Source organism: Bactrocera neohumeralis, chromosome 2 (genome assembly GCF_024586455.1).
Source record: "Bactrocera neohumeralis isolate Rockhampton chromosome 2, APGP_CSIRO_Bneo_wtdbg2-racon-allhic-juicebox.fasta_v2, whole genome shotgun sequence".
Classification (NCBI taxonomy): Eukaryota; Metazoa; Arthropoda; class Insecta; order Diptera; family Tephritidae; genus Bactrocera; species Bactrocera neohumeralis.
The window spans coordinates 11,358,742-11,386,312 of record NC_065919.1 but is presented as its reverse complement, the minus strand read 5'-3'; the positions used below and the strand labels follow the sequence as shown (position 1 = coordinate 11,386,312).

The 27,571-nt window shown below is 34.4% G+C and overlaps 1 protein-coding gene across 4 annotated transcripts in view; it reads left to right on the top strand.

Moving 5' to 3' along the window:
• The window catches only part of LOC126751425 (maternal protein pumilio), a 466,406-nt gene that overhangs the window by 428,729 nt on the left and 10,106 nt on the right, over positions 1–27,571 (top strand). For all 4 annotated transcript variants that reach the window (XM_050461680.1, XM_050461681.1, XM_050461682.1 and 1 more), the window contains 2 exons: positions 13,176–13,559; positions 14,531–14,747. In XM_050461680.1, the coding sequence (XP_050317637.1) occupies positions 13,176–13,559; positions 14,531–14,747 (601 nt within the window). The remainder of the gene's footprint in view (positions 1–13,175; positions 13,560–14,530; positions 14,748–27,571) is intronic.

The following is a 27,571-nucleotide window of genomic DNA, read 5'->3' as shown; positions in this document are numbered from 1 at the left end:
TCTTTCAGTTCAGTTTCGGTTTCAGTTTCATTCGGTAAACGTTAGCAGTTAAAATGGTTGTATATTAATTCTTAATGGAAATAACATCAAATAATAGTACACAAATACATAAAAGTGCACCCTCTTTCGCTCCACTTTATATTTTCTTTTTTTATATTTAGGAAATTTTCTTTTTGGGTCGTCAATGGTTTTATACCCTAAACAGTGTGTATTAACAAGTCAATTGAAAAGTCCCCATATGTTCAGTTTACCACGAAATTGCCACCCAAAAGAAACGACGGAGACCCTTTAAAGTATATATAAACGATCAGCGTGACGAGCTTGGTCGATTTAGTCATGTCCGTCTGTCTCTCAGTTTTTGAGCTATCAATATGAAATTTCGCACACGTCCTTATCTCCCTAAGTAACTGCTTATTTGCAGAAACTGGCGATATCGGCTGACTATAAAATGCAGCTGCCATACAAAAAGGACCTTTCGAAATGAAGTTCTTATACGGAAAACTTGTTTGTTTTATGAAATATCTTCATCAAATTTCGCATAGAACATTATCCAAGGCAACGCTACAATCTCCAAATATATTGTCCAGATCGGACCACTATAGCTTATAGCTGCCATACAAACTGATCATTTGAAATCAAGTTTTTATATGGAAAACTTTTTTATTTGTCTAGGTATCTTCACGAAATGTGGCATATATTATTATCCAAGGCAACGCTACAATCTCCCAAGAAATTGTTCAGATTGCACCACTGTACGATGTAGCCACCATACAAACTGATCGTTCCAAATAAAGAAAAATGTCTTTTTATACCCTTTCATGCTATACGAAATGCACATGTGAAGGATATTCTAGCTACGGTGCCGCCACAGTTAACGGTTTTTCTTGTTTTCCATTCATTCCACCACATTTTCAAGTTCAACTTGTTCAACTCTCTTTAATTTCACTAATATTTCAATTGAATGAGAGTTTTTTTTCTGCTCGAGCCTTTTCAGCTTTGCCGTTTCCTTGGAGACACTTTTGACATCTACGACAAATTGAAATAATTAGCAAACTTTTCCGCCCAACTTTTGTCTCGGTTGCTGCGTCGGTTGCCAATGAATACTAAGACTTTTTGTGGTATTCTCCAACTGTGGCACAAAAGTATTTTGTCGGCTATCAATTCACTGCAGAATAGTGTTCAAGCGTGTCAAAGGAAAAAATGGGGAAAATAAGAAAAAAAAAAGTGGAAAAAATAAGAAAAAAAAACTGAAAGTAAGTTTTCACAAATAACACAGTTCAAGTAGGAGAAAATCTGCATTATTTGCTCGTTGTAGCACGAACATGAAATAGAGAGGACTTCAGCAAAAGTTGTGGCATATTTTAAGTTAAACGGTATATTTACTCGCGCCTTAATGCGCTTGCCAAAAAAAAAATGTTGCTCAACCTACAAATCATTGCTTTGATTATTTTAATGCCGCGTAATGCCAGGCATTCCGTTATCATGCTTAATCACAAACGTAAATATTTTATTGCGCAATCTAATGAGAACACCAAACAGTCGCAGGCGTTCCACACTTAACCTCAAAATGTGCTCCCGACAATACGCGCGCCAAATCAAATACGGTTCTAATTAAATAGCGGCTCGCATTCGTGCCGTTGGTCATCAAAGCACTTTGTCGGTTTGTTAATGGGCGCAGTTTTATTTAATTATTGTTGTTGTTTTTCTTTATAACGAGTTTTATTATACCCCAAAACCCAAAGAACCCAAAGAAAAATACGTCTGATATTTACTTAATATGTCCTTTAGTTGGCCAAAAGCACTTTCAAGTTTGTTGGCATAATAAAATTTGCTTTTAATTAAGAATAAATGCGCCGCTAACTGTAAGGCCTAACTGTTAAAGTAAATACCGGCGCAACGATTTCAGCCTAAGTGGACAGACGAAGGGATATTTTGTTGTCGTTGCATATACGCACTTATGTATGTATGTCTGTAAGTAGTGCTGGTATGACAAACTTCCTTCCTTTCACTCAATACAAATACTAGAAGTCCACTCGAGAAATGGGGTCAATACGATTTCAGGTGTTTGCTTTGTGTGCTCGGTTTTCAACAATGTTTATTTTGTTGTTTGTCACTAAATAGTGGCTTTGGCTTTCGTTCAGCAGCGTAATTTGTGTATGTGAGTTGAGCATTGTGTAGTTAAAGTAGTGTGTGTTGGTGATTAGATTACCAAAACAATTAACCATTTTTCCTTTAAAAATTGTGTGTGTGTTTTTTTATTTTTGTAGGCAGTATTCTCAATACTTAGATAAGTAAGTGAGAATTCCACTGCGATCTAGGGTCTATTCTGTCCTATTGAGACTTTTACCATTGCTATAGAAGTTTTTTCAGTTACAACGCCTAAACTGGGTATCACTGTAGAAGTGTTGGAACTTTTTATTTAACGCCTTCGATGAACGCTTATAAATCCGAAAAAAATTGACTTTAACAACTGTTTCGAGGATTGGAAAAAACGTTGGCTTAAGTCTATTAGGACCAATGGGGACTATTTTCATGGGACTACATAGATTTTGAAGAATATATTAAGAATTTTTAAGTTATGAACAAAGTCTTACTATTTTTTGCCCACAGTGGTATAAGAGCCATTTCATTCAAAATTTTTATGCAAACATTTTTTTTCTACAAAACATTTTTTTTGTATTTTTTGATGCAAAATATTGTATACGTATTTTGTTATTTGCCACATTTTGAAAAATTTCGGAGTTATGAATTCAATACCCGAAAAAAGCATCTTTAAATATTTGCTTTATACGAAGCAAAGTATTTCATTAGAAAAATAACTGGTCGGCCTAATGTTTTAGATTTATTCTCAGCTTTTCAATGGCATATACGTTACACTTATTCGACTTTTTTAGAATTTTTTGCTGCAATCTGCACCAGCACTTAGTTACTCATACGCTATGACGACCGCACACGCTGTTAATACTGACTAGAGTCATTTTAGTGTCCAGTATTGATATTATTACACTAGATGCTTCGGTTTTTCAAACTGTTAAACATAAATAAGATAAAAAAATATTTGAATTTCACTATTACTATTTTTTATAACGAATAGATGACCCAGTTTGGTCTTAAATCGATTTTTATTTGCCTAAAATAATTCCTATATATTGTACCTACCATTTCTATGGTAAGTTATATGTATGTGTATATGTTTGATGTAAGTTCTCGTTTTACACACATTAGCAATGGTGGCCTTTCTATTCATTTGAGCATTTACTCATGTTACATGCGTGGGTGGTAGTACTGTGCAATATGCGATAAGTTTTTGGGGTGGCAACTGGCAAATATTTTATTTTGCCTGTAAGTGCCGGGGTGGTCGGAAATGTTTTGACAATTGATCATTTCCTTGATTTTTCGATTAATTTCTTTACACTCCCACACATTTTTCTATAGGCGCATATGCACTTAGCTGGGCTGGGTCGAACAAAAAAAGACGCATTTAGTGAAATGAGGTCACATTATAACTATGTTTTGTTTATTATGGCAGAACAATGTGTTAACACTGTACTAAATATGCGACGCTTATTTACACATGCTTGTTGATATACGCGTGTATTGTATACTATGTGAGTGTATATGTATGTATCTGCGTCCGTCTCTCTTCTCTGCTTATTCTACGGCGCTTGTGCTTAAGTATGCTTCACTTTTAAGCAGCCAAATTTCTTTTTGTGAAAGCTCTAAGCCATTTCAATCATTTCGACACAATGCTGTTTCCAGCAACACATTACCACTTATCTCTGCCCATCTTTAGTGCGGCCACAATATCGCTCATCAATCATAAGGCGCATGCTTGTTTGCATTTAATGTAAACAATAATCTGATAGAAATAAATACATATTTGTACGCTTGCACGTGTATACTCACATTTTTCGCATCATCGCTGCTTATCTACAAAACTTATACATACACATGTATGTTTGTACACTAGTGAAAATCTTCACATACCAATATATGTTACATATACAAATGTACATAGCCACATGTAGTTGCATATACATACTTATGTATCTGCCATTAAATTAATTTTGCTTGCCACAAAATGTTTTCGGCTCAATATTGTTGCTGCGAGCACTAGCTAATGTTTGTGTTTTCGTTGTTGCAACATATGCACGCACGTGTCGCAAGTGCGGCCATTAGCCTACGACGCGGACAACAATTGAATTCCATACAGCACTCAAACGTGTATATCCCCCCTTCTACTCTTCGCCGCAAATCTCCCCTAGGCTAATAATACTTGGTCTGATTCGTTTCTTGTTTATTTTTGGCTCTTTCATTTTTGGGAAATTTTCTTTCTTTGTGCTGCAAGAAACAAACGCAGTCATTTAAGCTGGAAATGATTTCATTAAATTGTACTCATAAATAGCCGTAAGTGCTCCATATGGAAGCCATTTTCTTTGGCGCCAAATTTTTTTTTCGCCGTCTGCCATACTTCTCTCGGGAGATTTCTGTGGCTTGCGGCTACAAAGATTTCTCATTTTACTTTCTTCTTTTCTTTTTTAAGAAACAAATACTAGGAACTAATAAATAATTTTTTTCTTTGTCATACATATGAGTTGTAATTGTAATTTGAACCAATTCATTTTCCATTCATTTTGTCATTTTTATTTTTATTTTTATTTTTTTTTTTTTTTTTTTTCTAATTTTTATTTTATCTTATTTTTATTTTTTTCTTATTTTATTTTTTTCTAATTTTTATTTTATCTTATTTTTTTCTTATTTTTTTTTTGTTTTTTTTTTTTTTTTTTTTATTTTTTTTTTATTTTTTTTTATTTTCTTTTATTGTTTTTTTTTATTTTCTTTCGGTTTAACCTACAAAAATGCAAAGATTCCATACAAGAATCTGATTTTGTTCGTTCAGTTTGTATGGCAGCTATATGCTATAGTGAATCGATCTGAACAATTTCTTAAGATATTTTACCACTACCTCAGACAATTATTTGTCCAAAAATTCGTGAGGATATCTCTTAAAATAAAAGAGTTGCCCATACAAGCACTTTATCCTTATAATTCTGTTAGTATGGCAGCTATATAATATAGTGATCCGATTTGAACAATTTCTTAGGATATTGCACCATTGCATCAGAGAATTATACGTGCAAAATTTCGCGAAGATATCTCTTAAAATAAAAAAGTTGCCCATAAAAGCACATTATTCCGATCGTTCAGTTTGTATGACAGCTATATGATATAGTAGTCCAATATAGGCGGTTCGGACCAATAAGCAGCTTCTTGGGGAGAAAAAGACCTGTGCAAAATTTCAGATCAGTAACTCTAAAACTGAGGGACGGACAGGTATGGGTAAATCAACTCAGATCGTCGCGCTACTTCAGGGTATAAAAATACATCTGAACTTGATATCTTCATTAAAAAGCAATTATTCGGCAGATTTATGCCACAGTGATAGCCAAACCTAAAATATGTTAAGACATATGAAAAATTGTTGGTTGATATTAGTGTAAAGATTGTCTTAAGACAACCTAAAATACAATAAACGGACGTATTATAAGTATGTCCAGAAATTTTCACTCATGTAGAAAGCGAAATCACTCACATAAAGGAGCAAAGTTGAATATGAAATGAAAAAGAAAAATAATGAAAGTTTGGATCGTGCAACGGGGTGGTGCTGGGACAAGTTGCTTGAAATAACTACAAGTTTTGTGCATGCAAATGACACGAAAGTGCGCATATTTTTTTGCAAGAAATTTATGATGCTCATAAAATCTGCAAGTGCACTTATGGTGTATATAAGGGAGCGTACTTAGTTACTGCGTATATAAAAATTTACGGGGTGTTACCAACTATTCTTATTTTGTTATTTATTATCCTACAACATTCATTTATACTAATACTACGAAGATAAAATATTTAATTTTGTGTTAGTTTGAATTGAATAGACCCCGAAACTACCTTATGGATTTGAAAAATTCTTGCACCTTGGTAAGCTAGACTCTTCGCGGTGAATATAGGTTACATATCGTCACCTAAACTGCGAAATAACGTACCATAAGTTACATGTTTCATAAGTTTACAGGCGAAGGAAAAAAGTTATAATAGAAAGCACTCATATTGAAACAAAATTTGAGTTTTGGTTATAAAATGATTATAATGGTTATAAACTGGTTATATATTGGTTATCATTTTGGTTATAAACTGGTTATATATTGGTTATCACTTTGGTTATAAACGGTTATAAACTGGTTATATCTGGCATCGAAAGCTGGAAATTGTATGCTACATATGTATATGTAATATCATGTAGTGAATCGTAACTCAAATTCGATTTTATTGATGATACGTTATTTTGCATTTTCAAAAAAGTTACGTATCCCTACTAAAACGCCCATAATGTAACTCAAGATATAAAAAACTTTCTTAAAAAATGCCTTTCAGCGAAATTTTTTGAAAGACCTTAATGCAAAAATTAACGAACAAATATGCCAACCACGCACGACAGGCAGGCGAAATCATTCTTGAGCGGCGGGAATAAGTAGAGCCAGCGTTATGACTAATTTAGTGCGCACAGTGGGCGGAGTTTTCCATTTCACTATAAACCTGCACACATACGAGTGTTTCAAAATAAAAAAAATATATAAATAAATAATAAGTAATCACAAAGAAAAACTACAAACAGTGAAATAAAACAAAACGCAAAATGTAAGCACGACAAAAAGCTACACGGCAACAAAAACTTCGCTGCCAACTTCTGGCGCACTTGCCTTCAATTCACATTGCAAACTGTTGCGCTTCGGCATTCCCTTGCGTAGTCAAAGAAATTGCTTCGTACGCTTAGTCCTTTGTGTATGCATTACGTAATCGCGCACTTTCGCCTTCCAACGCGTATATTTCCGCCCCTCAAGCGACCGAGTTTCATTTGTGTGGCACGGTCCACACTTTCATTATTTTTAATAAGCTCCCAAGTGTACAATTTGGTGCGTTGTTGTGTTGTGTTGTGTGAACGCCCCTATTTGCTTTCTAATTGGTGATGCCAGCACTCATACTTGGCTTGGTGCGACTTGACAAGAACAAAACGAAGAATACTTGCTGACGTCATGGTTGGGAAAAGTGGAAAAGTGGAAAAAGCAGTGGAAAAGTGGCACGAAATATGAGAAGTAGTTATTTATGTAAGGGAGCAGGCGTCGTGTTGGGCTTGCCACAGCAATGGATGATGTAATGTGAGCTACGCAGGATAGCAAGGACGCGTGTGTATAGATGCTTAGTTAGTTATTATTATTTTATTTGGCAGTTTTATTAATAAAAATAAGTTGAAATATCATTACTGCTCAAATTACAGGCTGTTCGCATAATTGGTAATTTTGTTTTTATGAAAATGGCGGCAGCTAGAATTGCTTTCTGAAAGCGCGCATAATTTCTATTAATAATGTATTTCGATATTATTAGTAATTTTGTATATTATTTATGCAGTGAGTGTAAAGAAAAAACGGCCTGAACAGGGTATACTAAGTTTGCCAAGAAATTTTTAACATCCAGAAGGGAACGTTGGAACGAACGTATATATAAATGATCAGCACGACGAGCAGAGTTGTCTATGAATCTCTCAGTTTTTTGAGATATCGTTTTGAAATTCTGCTCGTGTCCTTTTCTCCCAAGAAGCTGCTCATTTGCCGTCTATAGCCGACCATATTAGCAAATACCATATTTCTCGGGGCTATCCATGATTGCTGAGCTAAAGCCGAATCGTAGCCATTTCGCTCTAAATTGAGTAGGAATTCAGCAGAGGGGACCTTTCTTTTATGAAGGTGTATTTGAAGAACCTACACTGTAAACTACGGGTTTCGACGAGTTAAATCTCGCGCTCTTCCTTACCTTTGTCTTACAGCTTCGATGTGGCATGCATTATGTCCCCAAGATCCGTCTCCAGCTCTCGCTCCTCTAGTGTGTTTTCATTGTTATTGGTCGAGTTGGGCTTCTTGAGAAGAACCTTTCGTACAATATATCCTCGGCCGACTTACATATTTATTTAGAGGATGTAGTGTTTGCTACCATCCTCCTTGCCGGAGTTGGTGAACTTCAGCACCCCACAAAACTTCCGCCGGCAAAGCAGGATATTGTCTTCTGAGGAGCCGCAGTGCATGCTCCGGTTTTACTGTGCGAGGTTTGAGTATCTTCGCCTTCAGTATGGACGGAATGCAGAAACGGTCAACTATTTCTATGACGACGCCCGCCTACAGACTTTGAAGCTTCATAACTATTTCCTTTACTCATAGCAGTGAGGGATTGTCATAACATTTAAAGATCTTGACCCCATTAAGCCAGCCCGCACTGTCGTACGATGGCATAGCTGCGATCAGGTCTCTTTCTAATCTAATCTAATGCGCAAAGCGCATCCAATAGTTTCAACACTACTACTTGCCATTTTGTTTGCGTAATCTGTCCAAGGGGGTTGCTTCTGTCAACGAATGATACGATTAAATGCCTCTTGACTATCTCACGGGCAGTCGCTACCGGCGTCAACGTAGCGCGTCCCTCCAATTGACGATTGGCTTCACAGCGTCAGCCTCTTACCTCGTTACATGTAAATATAAGAGACAGCGGCTACGCTGGCTAGGTCATGTTCTCCGAATGGATGAAACACTTCAGCTCTGAGGGTAGTCGACGCAGTACCCGCCGGGGAAAGCAGAGAGAACATTTAAATATTTTTCGTTTGCGTTAAAATAGTTGTTGAACTAAATACCATCAGTGAAAATCTTCATTATAAACGAGTATGGAAGAAGATGCTTAACAATTTTCTTTGTCTATTATTGCCCGTGTGCCAAGTTTCATTTTCATTGCAATTATTTGCTTAATAATGCATATTTTTCACTTATTTTTCGCTTTCCAATTCATAAATCGCCGCACAAATATGGTCTGCAGTCCAATATTTTCAAAGCAAGTTGGAATAATGCGCCGCTTGTTGGGAATTGCCTTGCCATGGCACGTCCGATTTCGATTGCCTTACTTTGGTGCTAAAAATAATTGTTTTTGCTTCATGCGATTTATGTGCGTTGTGACTCCGCTTGCAATATTGTCTTACTTATAGTCTTTGCAATGTTTTATAAAAGCCTGTGTGTTAAGTGGGAAATTTTCTATGAAAGAAAGTGCGAGCTAAAAAAATTGTTTAAACCAAACGTGAAAAACAAGTTTTTTTCTTTTCATCTATCAGTTGTGCAAACTATGTCAATTGTGTTGCAAATTGGGACAATTGTGTTTTGTTATTGCAAGCAAGCAACAACTGTTGCAGCAATTGCGAAAGGGGGTAGAAAGAAAGGCAATTTTGAAATGTTGTTTTTCATACTTTGAGCTTTTGAAATGTACATGTCTGCTGCGGCTGATCGACATGTCTAGTTGCCTGCTTCAGCGTTTTAATGAAGCTGACTTGGAACACAGGCAATAACAAGTTGTAGACTATAAACACTGTTCATTTGATTTTCATGTTGCAATGTTGTGAGCAATGCTTATGATTGACATTTTTCCAACTTTTCTAAGCCACACGGAGCTGTTGGTCTATATAAGCTGGTCAACTACTGATAATTCTGCTTGTCATTGCAAGCTGTAGTGGCCAGGAGGCTGACAATGAACGAACAATAGTTGACTGATGACAGGTGTTGCCTGCAACAGCTAACCAACATTTTGCATTGACATTGCTGGCAAGCCAAGAGGCTGGCAAATTTCCAGTTTGTAACTGCAGTTAATTGCCATTTCTATGATTTTCATTACACATACCTACATACATACATACCATATACATATGTTCATAAATATACATATGTATATGCAGTTATGCATCTGCAGCAAAGTGTTGCTCTAAACTTTTAAAAATGTTATTTTGCCTCCTTTCTCAGATTGCCACGTGTCAGCTACCTGCTACCCAACCACCAGCAGCTAATTTAATATGTACATACTATGTGTAGCTGTCATACAATTTTTGCTATTGCAACTTCTGTTTTTGTTGTTGTTGTTTTGCAAGTTATATACAGCATGCGCATGAGTGCTGCGGATTAAGTGCACTTTGAAATGCTCGTTTAGAGCTATTTAAACTTGTTCGCGCACACAGCAATTAAAATGTCCTTAAACTTGCGCGCTTGCAAGTGCGCTCACAAGTGCAACATATAGACTTTTACAGTGCGCTGAATCGTTGAAAGTGTGCGCACACTTTGTAAGCACTAATGCCAACTAAATGCTGTGCTATAAGTGGCATAAGTGAGCATAGTGCTTATAAAATATACACGCCGCTTACACGTTTAAATGCGACTTTTACTTTGTAAGCTTTAGTCTAAAGTGTCGCCGTAGAGTAATTTACGCTGGTAATGTTTTCAGCTTATTAACAATTTCAGTTGGTAAAGTCACCGCTGCAATTTGCAAATGTATTAGAAGCGTGTAGTATACAATATATAGAGTATACAATCGAAATGTGGCATAGTTAAGTGGTAATCTCTTCAGCTTGCTATTTGCTATTTATTGCATGGGCACACATGTTATTTGTACTATGGAAATAGAAAACTTCGCAAATAGTTCAGAAATAAGCATATTTGCCATCGCATGCATACAAATTGTTAACTGCTTGCAACATGCCATTGCATGCCACCCACAGCACTTGCACACGTTTTTTTTCGTACATATATATAAACAATAACTATTTCCTCTACCTATGTCTGTTTCGTGGACTTAATACTTTTATTGCGTACTTGGTATTGTAAGCTTGCCACAAAACTCGTAATACCCAGTAGGAAGTATATATGTATATATAAGTGATTAATCGATCTAAAATTTTGCACACACACTTTTCTCTCTAAGAAGCTGCTCATTTGTTAGAATCGCCGATATTGCACCATTATAGCATATAGCTGTCATACAAACTGACCGATCAATATCAAGTACTTGTATGGAAAACTTTTTTATTTGATAAGATAACTTTACAAAACTTTACATAGATTATTATCCAAAGCAACGCTACAATATCTTAAAGAATTGTCTAAATTGGACAACTATAGCATATAGCTGTCATACAAACTGATCGAGTAATATCAAGCCCTTGTATGGAAACTTTTTTATTTGACAAGATATCTTCACGAAATTTGGCATATATTGTTGTCCAAGGCAAAGTAATAACCTCCGAAGAAATTGTTCAAATCGAACTTATATAGCATATAGCTGCCATACAAACTAACCTATCAAAATCAAGTCCTTTCATAGAAAACTTTTTTATTTAACGAGATATCTTCATGAAATTTGGCATCGATTATTTTCTGGAGCAAATCTATAATATCTAAAGAAATTTACCAGATCGAATTAGTATAGCATGTAGCTGCCACACAAATTGATTGATAAAATTCAAGTCCTTGTATGAAAAACTTTTTTATGTGATAAGATATCTTCGCAAAATTTTACATAGATTATTATCCAAGGCAACGCTATCATCTCTGAAAATATTCTTCAGATCGCATCATTTTAGCATATAGCTGCCATACAAACTTACCGATCAAAATCATTATAAAGACTCTTACTACGAAAATTCCTCAAGACTCGCCTACCAAGTATATGTAAATTTGTGCATTTTTGTATATACATATGTATGTATGTATATATGTAGTTGCAAGTATTTTGCGTAAGCATGAAATTCTAATTTCTATTTTTTTTCAGTTTATTTTCGCTTTAGTCCACTTTGTCTTGCTTTCAGCTGGCTGTATTCATTTTTCTTCTGAAAAGCTTACAATCTTTTATTTCCTTTAACTTACGCTTGTATTTGGGTCATGACTTTTTGTGACATCTGTTGCTGAAATGTAACTAAATGACCTAAGCATGCCAGCGGCAGCAGCAGTAGCAGCATTTTTGCGAATTCGCAAATTCAATTTCAATTTTGCCTCGAAATTACCATCTAGCGTAGTTAATTCTCCCTTAAGGCCGGCTCAGTTCTTTGGCTGAGCGCCGGCAACAGTTGTTAATCATTAGCAATGAAATATCAATTCAATTATAATTTTGCGTACTTACGTAGCTGTACTTTATTATTTAGTAGTATATATGTATGTATGTATATTAGGGTGAGCCAAAAAAAAATAAAAATTCTTATATACCTTGAAAATTTTATCAAAACATGCCCAATCTGTAATTATAATGAACTATGAGCAGTTTAAAATTTTGGTTCCCTTTTCTTAGTGCAAACTTTCACATGCTTCCATACACAGTATGCCACCACACACACACTCTAAAGCACTAGCACTTCATATTTTCCCACACCTAAGCCACTTAACGGTACATAATTTAAGCACAGTTCATTTCGTTTGTTTGTATGTGTGCTCTTTATCGCCTTCTGGCTTGCCTGTTGCTAATAAATTGTTATGGTTATTATATTTACTCGCAAGCATACTTCAAGGCGCAAAATTATATGATTTCCCGCGTGCTCTGGTGTTACTTTCGATTTCTTATTAATATGCTACAGCCAAGTGTTACGGTGCGCGGTGCGGCGCTCGATTTCACTTCTGGTTTTGATTGTTATTTTATGCCACATTCAGTTTGAATAATTCTACCCAAGCGATTATGCCGCCAATACAAATGCGAAGTTGCTTGGCATTACATAACTGTATACTTATTCCTTGTGCGTGTCCTTGAGCCATGTAGTTTGTTATTTAGGCTGCTTACACTGTTTTGTATTAATATGTGTATGTGCGTATGTGTGTGTATGGCAACGATTGTATAGTTTGGTATATAGTATATTCATATTCAATTACTTTCATTGTACTTCGTAGAAGTACGAAAGTTTTCCGCCTCCATATCATCAATAATTCGCGGTAATTTTGCGCGTTTAATTGCATTGATTTGAAAATTATATATTCTTAACTTTGTTGTATATCTTTAGAAATGCCATGCTTTGCTATATTTCTTAATTTAGAGTGAAGACAGTTTATGGCGTATTAAGGAAATGATAGTCATACATTAGGGCGGCTAAAATCTCTCCGTGCTCCGAAACAAAAAATTATAATAATGATTTCTTATTAATTGTACCTCATTCAACATTTTTTTTTTCATAATTACAACAATTATTTATCAAAGATTTATCAATTAACTTTCATTATTATCGAACCATAAATAAATGAAAATTATGCACTAAACTTATACCGTCTTCCTCTTTATCTTTGCAGCAACTTTTCCGCTCACAGAATCCTGGACTCGCTGCCACAAATGCCGCGGCCGCCGCTGCTGCTGCGGCAGCTGCCACATCGGCTGCGCCACCTGGTGCACCGAACGGCACAATGCAGCCGCAGCAGATGGCGCAAATGGCCGCATCACAGCAGTTTCTGGCCGCACAACAGAATGCCGCCTATGCCGCGCAACAAGCAGCCCCCTACGTCATCAATCCAGGGCAAGATGCCGCCCCCTATATGGGCCTGATAACTGCACAAATGCCACAGTATTACGGTGTACAATGGGGCATGTACCCCAGCAATCTCATACCACAACAGGGCACACAGCCGCGACGGCCGTTGACGCCTTCGCAACAGGGCGCTGAGAATCAGTCCTATCAGGTGAATAATTTATCAAATACATTACTATGTTTTTGTATAGATTTGTAGCCAAGTAATGTGTTTGTATTACTAACAAGAAACAAAAATTAAAAAGCAGGCTGTAATTTATGTGCGTCGTGAAAGCAAAAATAATTTTTATTATAAGTTGTATCATTTACAGTGTAAAGTACTCTTGTAAAGACAGCTGAAAAAAAAGCAAATTGTGTAATTTTACAATGTACATTTGTTATTGTAAAATATTTTTGTAAAGCAAGCGCGTCTAAAAAGGAACTACAATCAATTGCACATAATTTTTTGGTCAAACGAATCGAATGCATTTTGGCTTGTAAAATTTCACACTAATCCAAGCGAACAGTATTTCGTCAACTAAAATGCAAAATAACGTAACATTACTTTTAATACAGAAGGAATAACGTTATAATAAAATTCACTCATATTGAAACAAAATTTGAGTTTTGGTTATAAAATGGTTATAAAATACTTATATACTGGTTATGAAATGGTTATATATTACTTATAAAATGGTTATATTTTGGTTATTACATATATCTGACACCGATTTTCGACTTTGCATTTATTTTGATGATACATTGGTTTGCATTTTAGATGACGATTTACAAAAACCAAAAAACCAATAATTTTTGCTTTAACCAAAGCAACCGCCATTATTAAATTATATTTATATATAAGCAATGTCGCTTAATCATTATAATGAGTTTGTACATAATTTGACTTCAATTAAATGAGTATATATATTTTTTCTTCTATTTTCTATAAAAACGCATAACCTTCATAAACAACAACAAATACCAAAATATAAACGAAAATATTTATATGCTAACCCTGTACAAAAACAAAAACCAAAAATACCAAAAAATACTGTATAATTCATTGAATGCACCACAATCTCCATCAACGCTGACAATACAAACACATAAACTTGTTAATACGCCACGTCGCCGCGTGCCCAGGTCATACCGGCATTTTTCGATCAGAGTGGTTCGCTGGTGATGGGACCACGTACAGGCACACCGATGCGCCTCGTTAGCCCAGCACCGGTGCTGGTGCCACCAGGAGCGACACGCGCCGGCCCACCGCCACCGCAGGGCCCACCACAACTATATCCGCCTCAACCGCAGACGGCACAACAGAACTTGTACTCACAACAGAATGGTTCGAGTGTTGGAGGTAAGCGAAACTCACATGCAATTTAAACTAACTAAAAATCAAAAATTGTTGCCGTATTTAATGCTGAAAGGACACCTATCACCATATATTTGTAATTATGTACATAAATGTTTAATGTTAATGCTTTCATCACATAACTACCGTACAATTAAAATTATATACAGTTATACATTTTTTCTTAGTATAGTAAGTTTTTTTTTACGAAAATGTTCGCGATTTAAGTCAATTTTTTGCCGAGTTGAATATTTTAAGTTACTGTAAACAATACAAAAAGCGCTCTTATGTCAAAATATTCCGTTAATGTACAACATAAAAAATGTCAAACTTTGCGATAAAGTTGTGAGTTGTCAGTTTCCAACACTAGGGTTGCCAAATCCCGAAATATAAATGGCAACCTACGTATAACAACGTACAGTATTTTCCACCGACTCACAATTGGAAAATTACATTTTCAAGCCTACACAAATTCTTTTAATTACATATCCTGAATATCTTACGTTTAATGAGCGTTAATGACAGGATATGCCGTTTGCCTCGGCAAACACACACTTAACACCGTTATTGTGTTCAACTACAGTTAGTTTTGTTTTTGCTATTTAATTGGTATCGCTTTCACTATTTTGTTATTTACCACTCGTTTAAACATGCTTACATGCATGTGTGTGTGTATATACATAGCCATACGTGCATTTACTCATATCCGAACTGTTTTACCAGCTCACATGCAGCAGCTATTATTGGTAGTTTATGATTTACAATTAAAAATACATTACAATTACTATTGTTTGTTTGCACGCAAACATTGTTGAAGGCAAAACTGCTGGGACAACAACAGCAATCAGTAATCTGCAACTTTATGGCTGTTACTATTTGCAACGCCAATACTAAGACAGACATTTTCATATATAAATAATTGCATGTGTCTAATAGTTTTGTGTGCAGAAATGCATTTGTGCCGTTATAGCATACATAAAACAAAAGTTAGTAAACAACTAAAGTAATCAGTTACACACTTACGTTTAGTAATTGGCTATCGGTAGCATGAATTTCGGACCATAATAGCATATAGTCGCCTCATAAACTGAACGATTGAAATCCAGTTTTTGTATTGAAAACAGTGTTATTTGCCAAGATATCTGCATGAAATTTGGCATAGATTATTTTCTAGAACAACGCTACACTATCTGAAGAAAATTTCCGGATCGGGCCACTATAGCATATAGCTGCCATACAAATTGAATGCTCAAAATCAAGTCCTTGTAAGATAAACTTTTTTAATTGACGAGTTATCTTCATGAAATTTTGGAGAAATTATTTTCTACAACAATGCTAAAATATCTGAAGAAATTTTTCAGATCAGACCTTTGTAGCATATAGCTGCCAAACTCACTTACCGAACAAAATCATGTTTTTGTATGAAATACTATTCTGTTTTTTGAGATATTATCACGAAATTTGGCACACATTATTTTCCAAAGTATCTTTACAATATCTGAAGAAATTTTTCAGATCAGACCTTTATAGCATATAGCTGCCAAACAAACTTACCGAACAAAATCATGTTTTTGTATGAAATACTATTCTATTTTTTGAGATATTATCACGAAATTTGGCACACATTATTTTCCAAAGTATCTTTACAATATCTGAAGAAATTTTCCATATCGCACCACTATAGCATATAGCTGCCATACAAACTGAACCATCAAAATCACGTTCTAGTATGAAAAACTTTTTGAGTTGACGAGTTATCTTCATGAAATTTGGCTGGGATTATTTTCTAAAATAATTATAAAATATGTGAAGAAATCTTCCATATCGCTATCACTATAGCATAAAGCTGCCATACAATTTGCACGATGAACATTATGTTCTTGTATAGAAAAAAGTGTATTTTCTTATTATTTCGCTCAAATTTACTATGGTGTTGTGTTATGAATTGCACGAAATTATCTGCATGTCCAAATGCAATAACACAGTTAGAATAGTTGTTACAGTTTAAATGTGAAATTTTAGCATTTGTCCATATGTATGTGTTATGTGCTCACATGCAAGCAGTGATCCAAAAGTATTTATTAATCTATTTCAAGTGTCTATAAGCTATATATACAATGATTTTAAATATGTGTATTATATAATATATATATATATATATACATATATATATGTATGTAACATATGATTGCCGTGAAATCAACTACCCAAATACTCGATCTGCCAGCATTAAGTTACCGCCAACACAACACCTCGACTGTCAGCGGCAGCACCCGCAATGACTCGCCTCTGCCAATACTTAATAAGTACACACACGGCATGTCAGCACCAAAATTAATTGTTATTGCCACAAGCACTCGAGCTGAGCTAAATGTTTGATTGTGCCACATTTGCTGCTGAAATGCAATTAAGAATTAAATTTGGAAATTCTATTATGAGCGAGGTGAATTAGTTGTGCAGCCGCTATGCCGTTCAAAATGTTAAAGGGCATGCTAACTTTTTGGTGGGCAGCTAATGAAATTTAGCTAAAATTGCATTTTATTATGGCACACATGTATGTAGGCGTGCATTTATTGAGCATATAGTCTAATTTATTATATATGCTTATATGCAATTATGTAATTTCCTCATGAAATTTTAGTGTTTTGCAATATGCAGATCTTAACCACTTGCCATATTAATATTTGAAGCGAAAAGCACATTGATTTGTGGTGCAAATTGCAATTAAACTTACAAAATCACATTAATCAGTTATATATATATATATGTATGTACATGCATACATATATATGTATATAGATGTGTGTGCTTATATATAAAATTTATATATAATATGCGCCAACCGAATTACGAAATAACACAAAATTAATTAATATGCCGTTATGTAGCGGTAAAAATACATTTCAGCATACTTTGTAATTTGTTTGTAATTTTTGTGTATTTTTGTTGTTATATGCGTATGTGTGCGTGGAACGCCAAAGTTGAGCACTTCGAATTGCGGCCCAGCTTAATTCACTACTAAAACAGCAAGAGCAGCAGCAATGTTGAATAATAAAATGAATTTTAAATAAAAATTAATAAGGAAATGTAGAAATGTTGGGCTGTCTGATATATACAACAATTTTGAGCCTCAGTAAATGTGATAAATTTCGAAATTGGGCAGGCCCATAGTTATATGCCACTGAGTTCGTTCATTTTGCGGCAAATATTTTAGCAAAATTTTTGAACGATTTAAAAAAAAAAAAACATTTTCTAAATGTTCACATCAATATACCACACTCACCTATATACATATACATATATCGTGACAAAAAAGTACCCGCAAATTGTAAATAAAACGCAAAACATTGGGTAGTCGAAAAAGTCGTTTCGTATTTCTAATCAAACCTCAACTCATTTTTTTGTTATATTTATATTAAAATTATTATTATTATTCATCAATATTTATTTTGTCGCCTTCAAAGTAATTCCCACTAGATTTTTCCAGTCCGCGAATCACTTTTAATTTGCACCTTTTGGGCTGGCCTTCAGCTCCTTCAATGAATTTTCGTTTTATCTCTTCGATCGACTGGAAACGAGTTCCACAGAAAGGCAATTTCAGTTTAGAGAACAAGAAAAAATCACGCAGAGCCGAATATGGTGAATACGGTGGCTGATTGCTGGTTGAGTTTTATTGAGTTTTTTTGCTTTAAATTCGGTCATAATCGTGACTCGATGCGATGTTGCATTATCATCGTGTAAAATTCATGAATTGTTCTACCACAATTCCGAGTGTTTTCAACGGATGTTCTCACGGCCAACGCCTATACAGCCAAATAGAACTCCTTATTGACCGTCAGTCCCTCCGGCACAAATTCATGATGCACCAAACTACGAATATCGAAAAAAGCAATGAGCATCAGCTTGATTTTTTGAGCGGCTTTAGCGTGGTTTTTTTGGTTTCGGCTCGTTTTTCCCCTCCATTCTGATGATTGTTGACTTGTTTGCATGTCAAACTCAAAAAACCATGTCTCAGCGGCAGTTATAATGCTTTTCATGAATGTGGGATAAGAATTCCCACGTTCGAGGCTGTCCAAAGAGACCTGTTTACGGTACTGCTTTTGAAAAAAATCAGCTTTATCGTGACGAGTGGAGCAAGAACGCGTTTCGTACCCGAAATAACCGCCAAAATATTCACCTAAACATTCAAACGGACTCACGAGAGTTGTCGAACTCTCTTGCCATCTCTCTAACACTTGCCTGACGATTTTGAAGCAACATATCCTTCACTTAATATTTTACTTATTTAATTTTTTGTCAGAATGTATACTATATACTATTATAAATCTCACTTTATTTGGAAGCTTCTTAAGCTATTAAAAATAGCATTTTCCGTTTATTATAATTAATTTTTGTTGAAATTTTCATTAAAACAAATTAAATGTGCAATTACTGGCTATTTGAAGCATTTGCAGCTGCATCAGTATTATTTATATACTTTTTTCCGGTGCGACGTGTACATGCGTACGTTTATATGCTAAATTAGATGCTTCAGTTGTATTTTAATGCCAATGCAAGCAATGAATTCAATTAACGATAAAGCTCTTAAATTTACAACTCTATTATTTATGCGCAAATACATTTAAAACTTAATTGATTTCTACAATGTAAAAAAACAACAACAAGAGTGATAAAACAGCATTTGCACAACAACAGCAAATTTGTATTATTTTAGTTATAACATTAACGCTAAAAACGAAAATTAAATTTAGTTTTAAGTTCACTTTATAATTTTTGCTCTCTTTTATACCCTGAAGGGGCAGAAGGAAGCGTATGTATATAAATATATGATCAGCGTACGCGTGTTAGTCACTCAGTTTTTTCAGTTTTTGAGATATCGTTCTGAAAATTTGCACACGTCCCTTTCTCCCAAAGAAACTGCTTATTTGTCGAAACCACTGATGTCGAACCACTATACCATATAGCTGTCATACAAACTGAACAATCAAAATCAAGTACTTGTATAGAAACAAATTTTATTTGACGAGATATCTTCATGAAATTTAGCACAGATCATTTTCTCAGACATCGCTACAATGTCTCAAGAAATTTTTGTGATCCGACCACTATGACATAGAGCTGCCATACAAATTATTTAACCTGAATCCAGTCCTTGTATAAAAAACTTTTTTATTTGCAAAACTTCTTTTTTGATTTATTTTCAAAAACATTTCTGTTTAAACTGAAATTTTGAAAAACTTTTTTATTTGCAAACATTTCTTCACGAAATTTTGAATGAATTATTTTCTAGAACAAAGCTATAATATTTGCAGAAATTTTTGAGATCGAAACACTATAGCATATAGCTGCCATACAAATTATTTAACTTGAATCCAAGTCCTTGTATAAAAAACTTTTTTATTTGCAAACATTTCTACACGAAATTTAGCATAGACTATTTTCTAGCACAAAGCTACAGTATCTGCAGAAATTTTTCAGATCGGATCACTATAGCATATAGCTGCCATACAATTTAACAACGCAAAATGTTTTATTTGTGAATGTTCAACATTTTTCTTGTTTTTCTTGTTTTTGTTGTTTTTCGTTTGTGTTTTGTGTGCATTTTTTTGTTAGTATGTATTTCAGTATACAAAAATTCATACACGGACATTTCTACTTCACGTAAATTAATCTAGAAAACTTCTGAAAACGAACAAAATAATTTGATTGATTTCAGACTAAGTTTCTTTACGTTGTTTAAATAAGAATAAAATATAATATTAAAATCTTGTCATCTGCTACTGATAATCCAAAATTATATAGTAATAATAATTTCTTTATACTATGAGCTTTTTGTAATTGCCGTTAACATGAATATACAGAACTGAAGTTTCCACATACATACATATTGCCGTGCTCTCAAGGCACATACATAGTTGGAAAGCCAACAGCCAATCGACACTGATATATTCTTTCTATAATATATCGACACTTCATACGCAATAAATGTTGCAGGAATATGCAATAAATGCACGAATAAAAAGGTAAAAATTAAAGCGAATTAATTAATGAAGTTTAATGCGCTTTTGGTCAGAAATTCCAACTTCAAGTATTTACGCGGACATATTTGTGAACTGTAATTTTATTTAACTCCGCTGAGTATAACGATGAAAACTGAAATCCGAGTGATCTGCTGCGTTTTCAATACTCGCATGTGTTTTTTTTTCGTTATTTTTCAAGCGAAATATTTCAACTGTGCATATATGTATGTATGTATGTATATGTGTGCATGGATATACAAATTGTATTGACTGTATGTACTATACATATACTACCCTTGCAGACGCAACATTGTTGCATCAACTGCTTTGAGTGAAGGCTTGCACAATTGCATAATTAATCACGCAGGCTTCACTGAAAAGTAGAAAATTAACAGTTAATAAGGCATGTCTACGAGGATAGTGTGATAAGTATCTACTTGCCAAATTTCATCTCTTGAAGAAATTTCGTTAATATTCGTTCTTTATTGGATGCTGCTAAAACTTTGCATTCTTGCGCAATACTCAACTTATAATGAGCGCGAAGTTTTGTTGCTTAATATTGCTAGAATTGAATAATAAATGTTAAAAATATCTCACACTCATAGAGCACATTGTGTGCACTTAGGAGTTATCTGATCACAAAAGAAGAAATGCATATGGTATAATCACCTCTAATTAGCTTGATTCTTCAAGTTCCTTGGAACTGATTTCAAAAGCTTTTACTGAGCAGCTTGATTCTTTAAGTTCTTTGGAACTGATTTCAAAAGCTTTTACTGAGCAGCTTGATTCTTTAAGTTCTTTGGAACTGATTTCAAAAGCTTTTTCTGTTCTTTAGAACTGACACACATTCCTTTTACTGAGCTGATTAACAAGTTAAACTCGCATTGAATAAACGTTAACGTGGTTGTTGTAAGTTATGTATGAATTTATGAGCATGTATGTTGAGTACAAGAAAAAACTTAAACTGTAATACCCTTCACAAATACCAAGGTTACCATAAAAGAACTTCATTTTGATCAGTAAGTTTGTATGGCAGCTACATGTTATATTGGTTCGATCTGGATAATTTCTTCAACTATTGTAAAGATACTTTACACAATAATGCATGCCAAATTTTGTGACAATATCTCAACAAATAAAAAAAAATTCATACAGGGATATGTCTTTGATTAGTCAATTTGTATCGTACCTATATGTTATAGTATACCGATCTGAATATTTTCTTCAGATATTGTAAAAATACTTTGGACAATAATGCATGCCAAATTTCGTGATGATATCTCAACAAATAGAAAAGTATTTCATACAACAGCATGATTTTTATCGGTCAGTTTGTATGGCAGCTATGTGCTATAGTGGTCCGATCTGCACAATTTCTTCATATATTATAGAGATACTTTGGACAATACTGCATGCCAAATTTCGTGACAATATCTCAACAAATAAAAAAATTTTTCATACAGGGATATGTCTTTGATTAGTCAATTTGTATGGTAGCTAAATGTTATAGTATACCGATCTGAATATTTTCTTCAGATATTGTAAAGATACTTTACACAATTATGCATGCCAAATTTCGTGATGATATCTCAACAAATAAAAAAGTTTTTCATACGACAACATGATTTTCATCGGTCAGTTTGTATGGCAGCTATGTGCTATAGTAGTCCGATCTGCACAATTTCTTCATATATTATAGAGATACTTTACACAATTATGCATGCCAAATTTCGTGACAATATCTCAACAAATAAAAAAATTTTTCATACAGGGATATGTCTTTGATTAGTCAATTTGTATGGTAGCTAAATGTTATAGTATACCGATCTGAATGTTTTCTTCAGATATTGTAAAGATACTTTACACAATTATGCATGCCAAATTTCGTGATGATATCTCTACAAATAAAAAAGTGTTTCATACAACTACATGATTTTCATCGGTCAGTTTGTATGGCAGCTATGTGCTATAGTAGTCCGATCTGCACAATTTCTTCATATATTATAAAGATACTTTGGACAATACTGCATGCCAAATTTCGTGATGATATCTCATCAAATTCAGGGTATAAAAGTTTGCATCATTTGTTGATATTGCAGTCAACAAATACTCAACAATAAGTAAGCGGAGAATTTACACTACACACTCACATGCTCTCATATATACATATAAACTGTATGTGTTATTAATATTATAAAAAGATTTTCACGAAGTACAAAAACGAATAACAGCCGCCTTTAATCGTAACGGGCAATTGGGTTTCAACGCACCTGCAGGCATGCGCATATAATACACTGCCATGATATAATAATGTAAAAATAATAAGCTCAACGTGACCAAAACGTGACTTTTGATACATACACCCATACACACACACACACAGTTTTCATCCGCTGGAATGATAGCAGCATCAACGTGATACATTGTTTGTTTGTTAATAAATCCATTGGCGGCTGTAAATTGAAAAGAAGGAAGAATTAAAATTATAAAGTATTCACTCAATTACTACACACAAGCAACAATATATACATACATACATACATATATGCGCACATGTTTTCATATCCACACATGCATACAAACGCATCACGTTATGATATTTGGTAATTTTTTGTGAAATCCGCCATATGATGGATACCACCAAGCATTGATTACACATTTGTTCTGTATGCTCTGTTTGGTAAAGCAAAATATATTTTCGCGTATAATTACAGCAAGAAAAAATGAAAAATGGCTATGCTTGAAAAAGCCGTTATACATTTGATATCCATGCGGAATAAATCAGTGTGTTGTGCATGCCAATATTTGGCTTTTAATTGGATTGGGGGCAACACGCATGCGATCACCTACACATAGATACGCTGTCAAGTGGGCGCAAAAGCCGAAGTAAAAATGTGCATATACATATGTACGTACATTTTGTGCATAAACATTTGTGCTGCAGCGCTTTTTTTTCTTTTTTACTTATTGGTTTCCGCTTTGCTACGATTTCACAATTAATGCTTAAAAATGCCGATATTAAAACTCATAAACCACAAAGCTATAAGCTTTTCAACGCTGCCAATCGCTAGGCCTTGCTTACATATTGAGGACAACCTTTAAAAAAATCACTTTCAATTTATTTGTGCAGCAAATTTTCTTGCATTTTTACTTCAGTTTTAGATGCGCTTGAATAGAACTTGGCGCAAAAAACGCATCTGAATTAATTGTGGCCATGAAATTTGCACGAATTTAGGTAAATTGTTCGTTTTCTATTTTTACCACACGTTCAGAGAAGTGAAATCTTAGTAATTAAGTGCTTAACATTAGAAACTGCTGAAATCGAAGCCCTTGTATAGAAAACTTTTTTATTTGACAAGATATTTTCACAAAATTTGGCATGGATTATTTTTCAAAGCAAGACTTTAAACTCCGAAGAATTTGTTTAGATTTAGATACTATAACATATAGCTGTCATACAAACTGATCGATCAAAAGCAAGTACTTGTATGGAAAACTTTTTCATTTGATAAGATATCTTTACAAGATTTGGCTTGGATTATTGTTCAATAAAACGCTTTAAGCTCTGAAGAATTTGTTTAGATAGGACAACTATAACATATAGCTGCCATACAAACTGATCGATCAAAAGCAAGTACTTGTATGAAAAACTTTTTCATTTGATAAGATATCTTTACAAAATTTGGCATGGATTATTTTTTAAAGCAAGGCTTTAAACTCCGAAGAATTTGTTTAGATAGGACTACTATAACATATAGCTGCCATACAAACTGATCGATCAAAAGCATGTACTTGTATGGAAAACTTTTTCATTTGATAAGATATCTTTACAAGATTTGGCTTGGATTATTTTTTGAAGCAAGGCTTTAAACTCCGAAGAATTTGTTTAGATAGGACTACTATAACATATAGCTGCCATACAAACTGATCGATCAAAAGCATGTACTTGTATGGAAAACTTTTTCATTTGATAAGATATCTTTACAAGATTTGGCATGGATTATTTTTTAAAGCAAGGCTTTAAACTCCGAAGAATTTGTTTAGATAGGACTACTATAACATATATCTGCCATACAAACTGATCGATCAAAAGCATGTACTTGTATGGAAAACTTTTTCATTTGTCGAAATATCTTCACAAAAATTTGTATAGCTTATTATCTGAGGCATTCGTCCAATTTTCGAAGGACTTTTTCAGATCGGATCACTATAACATATAGCTGCCATACAAACTGATCGATCAAAAGCAAGTACTTGTATGGAAAACTTTTTCATTTGATAAGATATCTTTACAAGATTTGGCTTGTATTATTGTTCAATAAAACGCTTTAAGCTCCGAAGAATTTGCTTAGATAGGACGACTAAAACATATAGCTGCCATACAAACTGGCTGATCAAAATTAAGTTCTTGTATGGAAAACTTTTTCATTTGATAAGATATCTTTACAAAATTTTTCTTGGATTATTGTTCAATAAAACGCTTTAAGCTCCGAAGAATTTGTTTAGATAGGACTACTATTACATATAGCTGCCATACAAACTGGCTGATTAAAATCGTGTTTATGCCACAAGAAATGCACATGTGCAAGTATTATAGCTCCGATGCAGGCGAAGTAACAAATTTTTGTTGCTGTTATTTATTATAACTGTATTGTGCAATTAAAAAACCGTATACATTTAATGCAAAACCTTCTTTTAATTGGATAGCAGTAGAACAATCGACCGACCTCTATTGATTAACAAAAGCTGACAAAGGCACACATTAAAACAATACAAACAGCTAAACACTCACACTAAACATTTTTACAATATATCACATTTGAATGTGTGTGTGTGTATGTGCAAATACATGTGGCACACAAATAGCTGCACAAGGACATGCGCCACAAAAGGCTCATCAATTGTGGACTTTTGTGTACTTAGTATCGTGTCAAATGTAGCCCCTTTTATACCTGAGTTGTTGTTGTAGTTGCAACTCATTTGTTGTGTGGTGTCCCCAGTTGTTTGTGCTATTATTTAAATCAACTTGTTGTTGCATGGCATGAGCACACACCTGCAAGCACCACACCGCCACACACTTAGCAGGGGAGGGGGCGTATACGTGACATTTCAATATTGCATCGATTTTCCATCTACAAGCCGCCCGCCGCTACTGCATTTACTTGACAATGAGCCACGCTCGCACACATGTGCCTTGAAGTACATATAGTATATGAGCAAATGTAATTGCTGCTTGTTACAAAAATAACAAAAACAATGTAGATGTATGTGTGGAAGGTAAACAGCACGTAGCAATCTCTTTTAAAATGTTGTTGTTGTCGCTCCCAGTGTTGCACAGGCGACAATGCACAGCAAATGAGGATGTTGAACAAAGTCTATATGATACCTTCGTATATTTGTATGCATGTATGTATGTGTGTGAAATGCAAACAATGGCGTTAACAAACTCGCATACAAACATTTTTATACCTCTAGATGCGCCTCCATACATAGGTGCAAAAACGACACGCATATGTTCGTGTAACTGTATGTGCAGGTTATTAACTGTGTATAAAGTGCTTTTTCGACAATGGCTTATGACTTGTTGTCCAAAAGCTTGCTGCTTGTTTGTCAGCTTGTCTGTTTGTCTCTGTTGTTCTAATGACTGTGTAGCTGTAGCTGTCTTTTTGTTGTTTTTGTTGATGTGTAGGCACTTGCATCCTTGCGGTGCTGCTGCTATTAGTTGGCAATGCCACATAACCTTCTCATCGAGTTTGTACCTTCTAGTCGGTTATATTCCTTCGGTTGAAAAATGCTGTCGGGTCCTTTTTGTTGCACACACACATGGATATATATATGATAACGATTAAATGTTTGTGTGAGTGTGTGTGAAAAGCTGAGGTAACATTTTGACACCTACTTAACTGTATTAAACGGCATAACCTTGACATGACAACGTCACAGCAGCAACATTTTTGTCGTTATCTCACTCAACTTTATGCTCATTGGTGGCACTTTGATGCAAATGCATGAGAATGTGTGTATAAAACTTCCTACAATTCAAATACTAACCAAAAGGAAAAGTCGGAGACGCTACAAAACATATATATAAATTGATCAGCATGACGCGCTGAGTCGATTTTGCCATCCCGTCTATATATATGTATATATATGAAATAATCCCTTAATTTCTGAGATATCGACCAGAAATTTTTCACACGTCCTTTTCTCACCAAGACGCTGCTCATTTGTAGCTACCGCTGTTATCAGACCACGATAACATATAGCTGTCATATAAACTGAACGTTCGGAATCAAGTACTTGTATGGAAAACTTTGTCATTTGACGAGATATCTTCACGAAATTTGGTATGGTTTAGTGTTTAAGGCATTTATGCAATATTCGAAGAAATTGTTCAGATCGCACCACTGTAGCTTATAGCTGCTATATAAATTGACCGATTAAAATCATGTTCTTGTATGAAATACTATTTTATTTGTTGAGATATCATCACGAAATTTGGCATGCATTATTGTGCAAAGTATATTTATAATATCTGAAGAAATAGTTCAGATCGCACCACTATAGCTTATAGCTCCCATACAAATTGACTGATCAAAATCATATCCTTGTATGAAATACTATTCTATTTGTTGAGATATCATCACGAAATTTGGCATGCATTATTGTACAAAGTATCTCTATAATATCTGAATAAGTTGTTCAGATCGGAGTACTATAGCATATAGCTGCCATACAAACTAACTGATCAAAATCAAGATAAAGATCTTCTTATACTATATAAAAAATGCAGCTGTGAAGGGTATTATA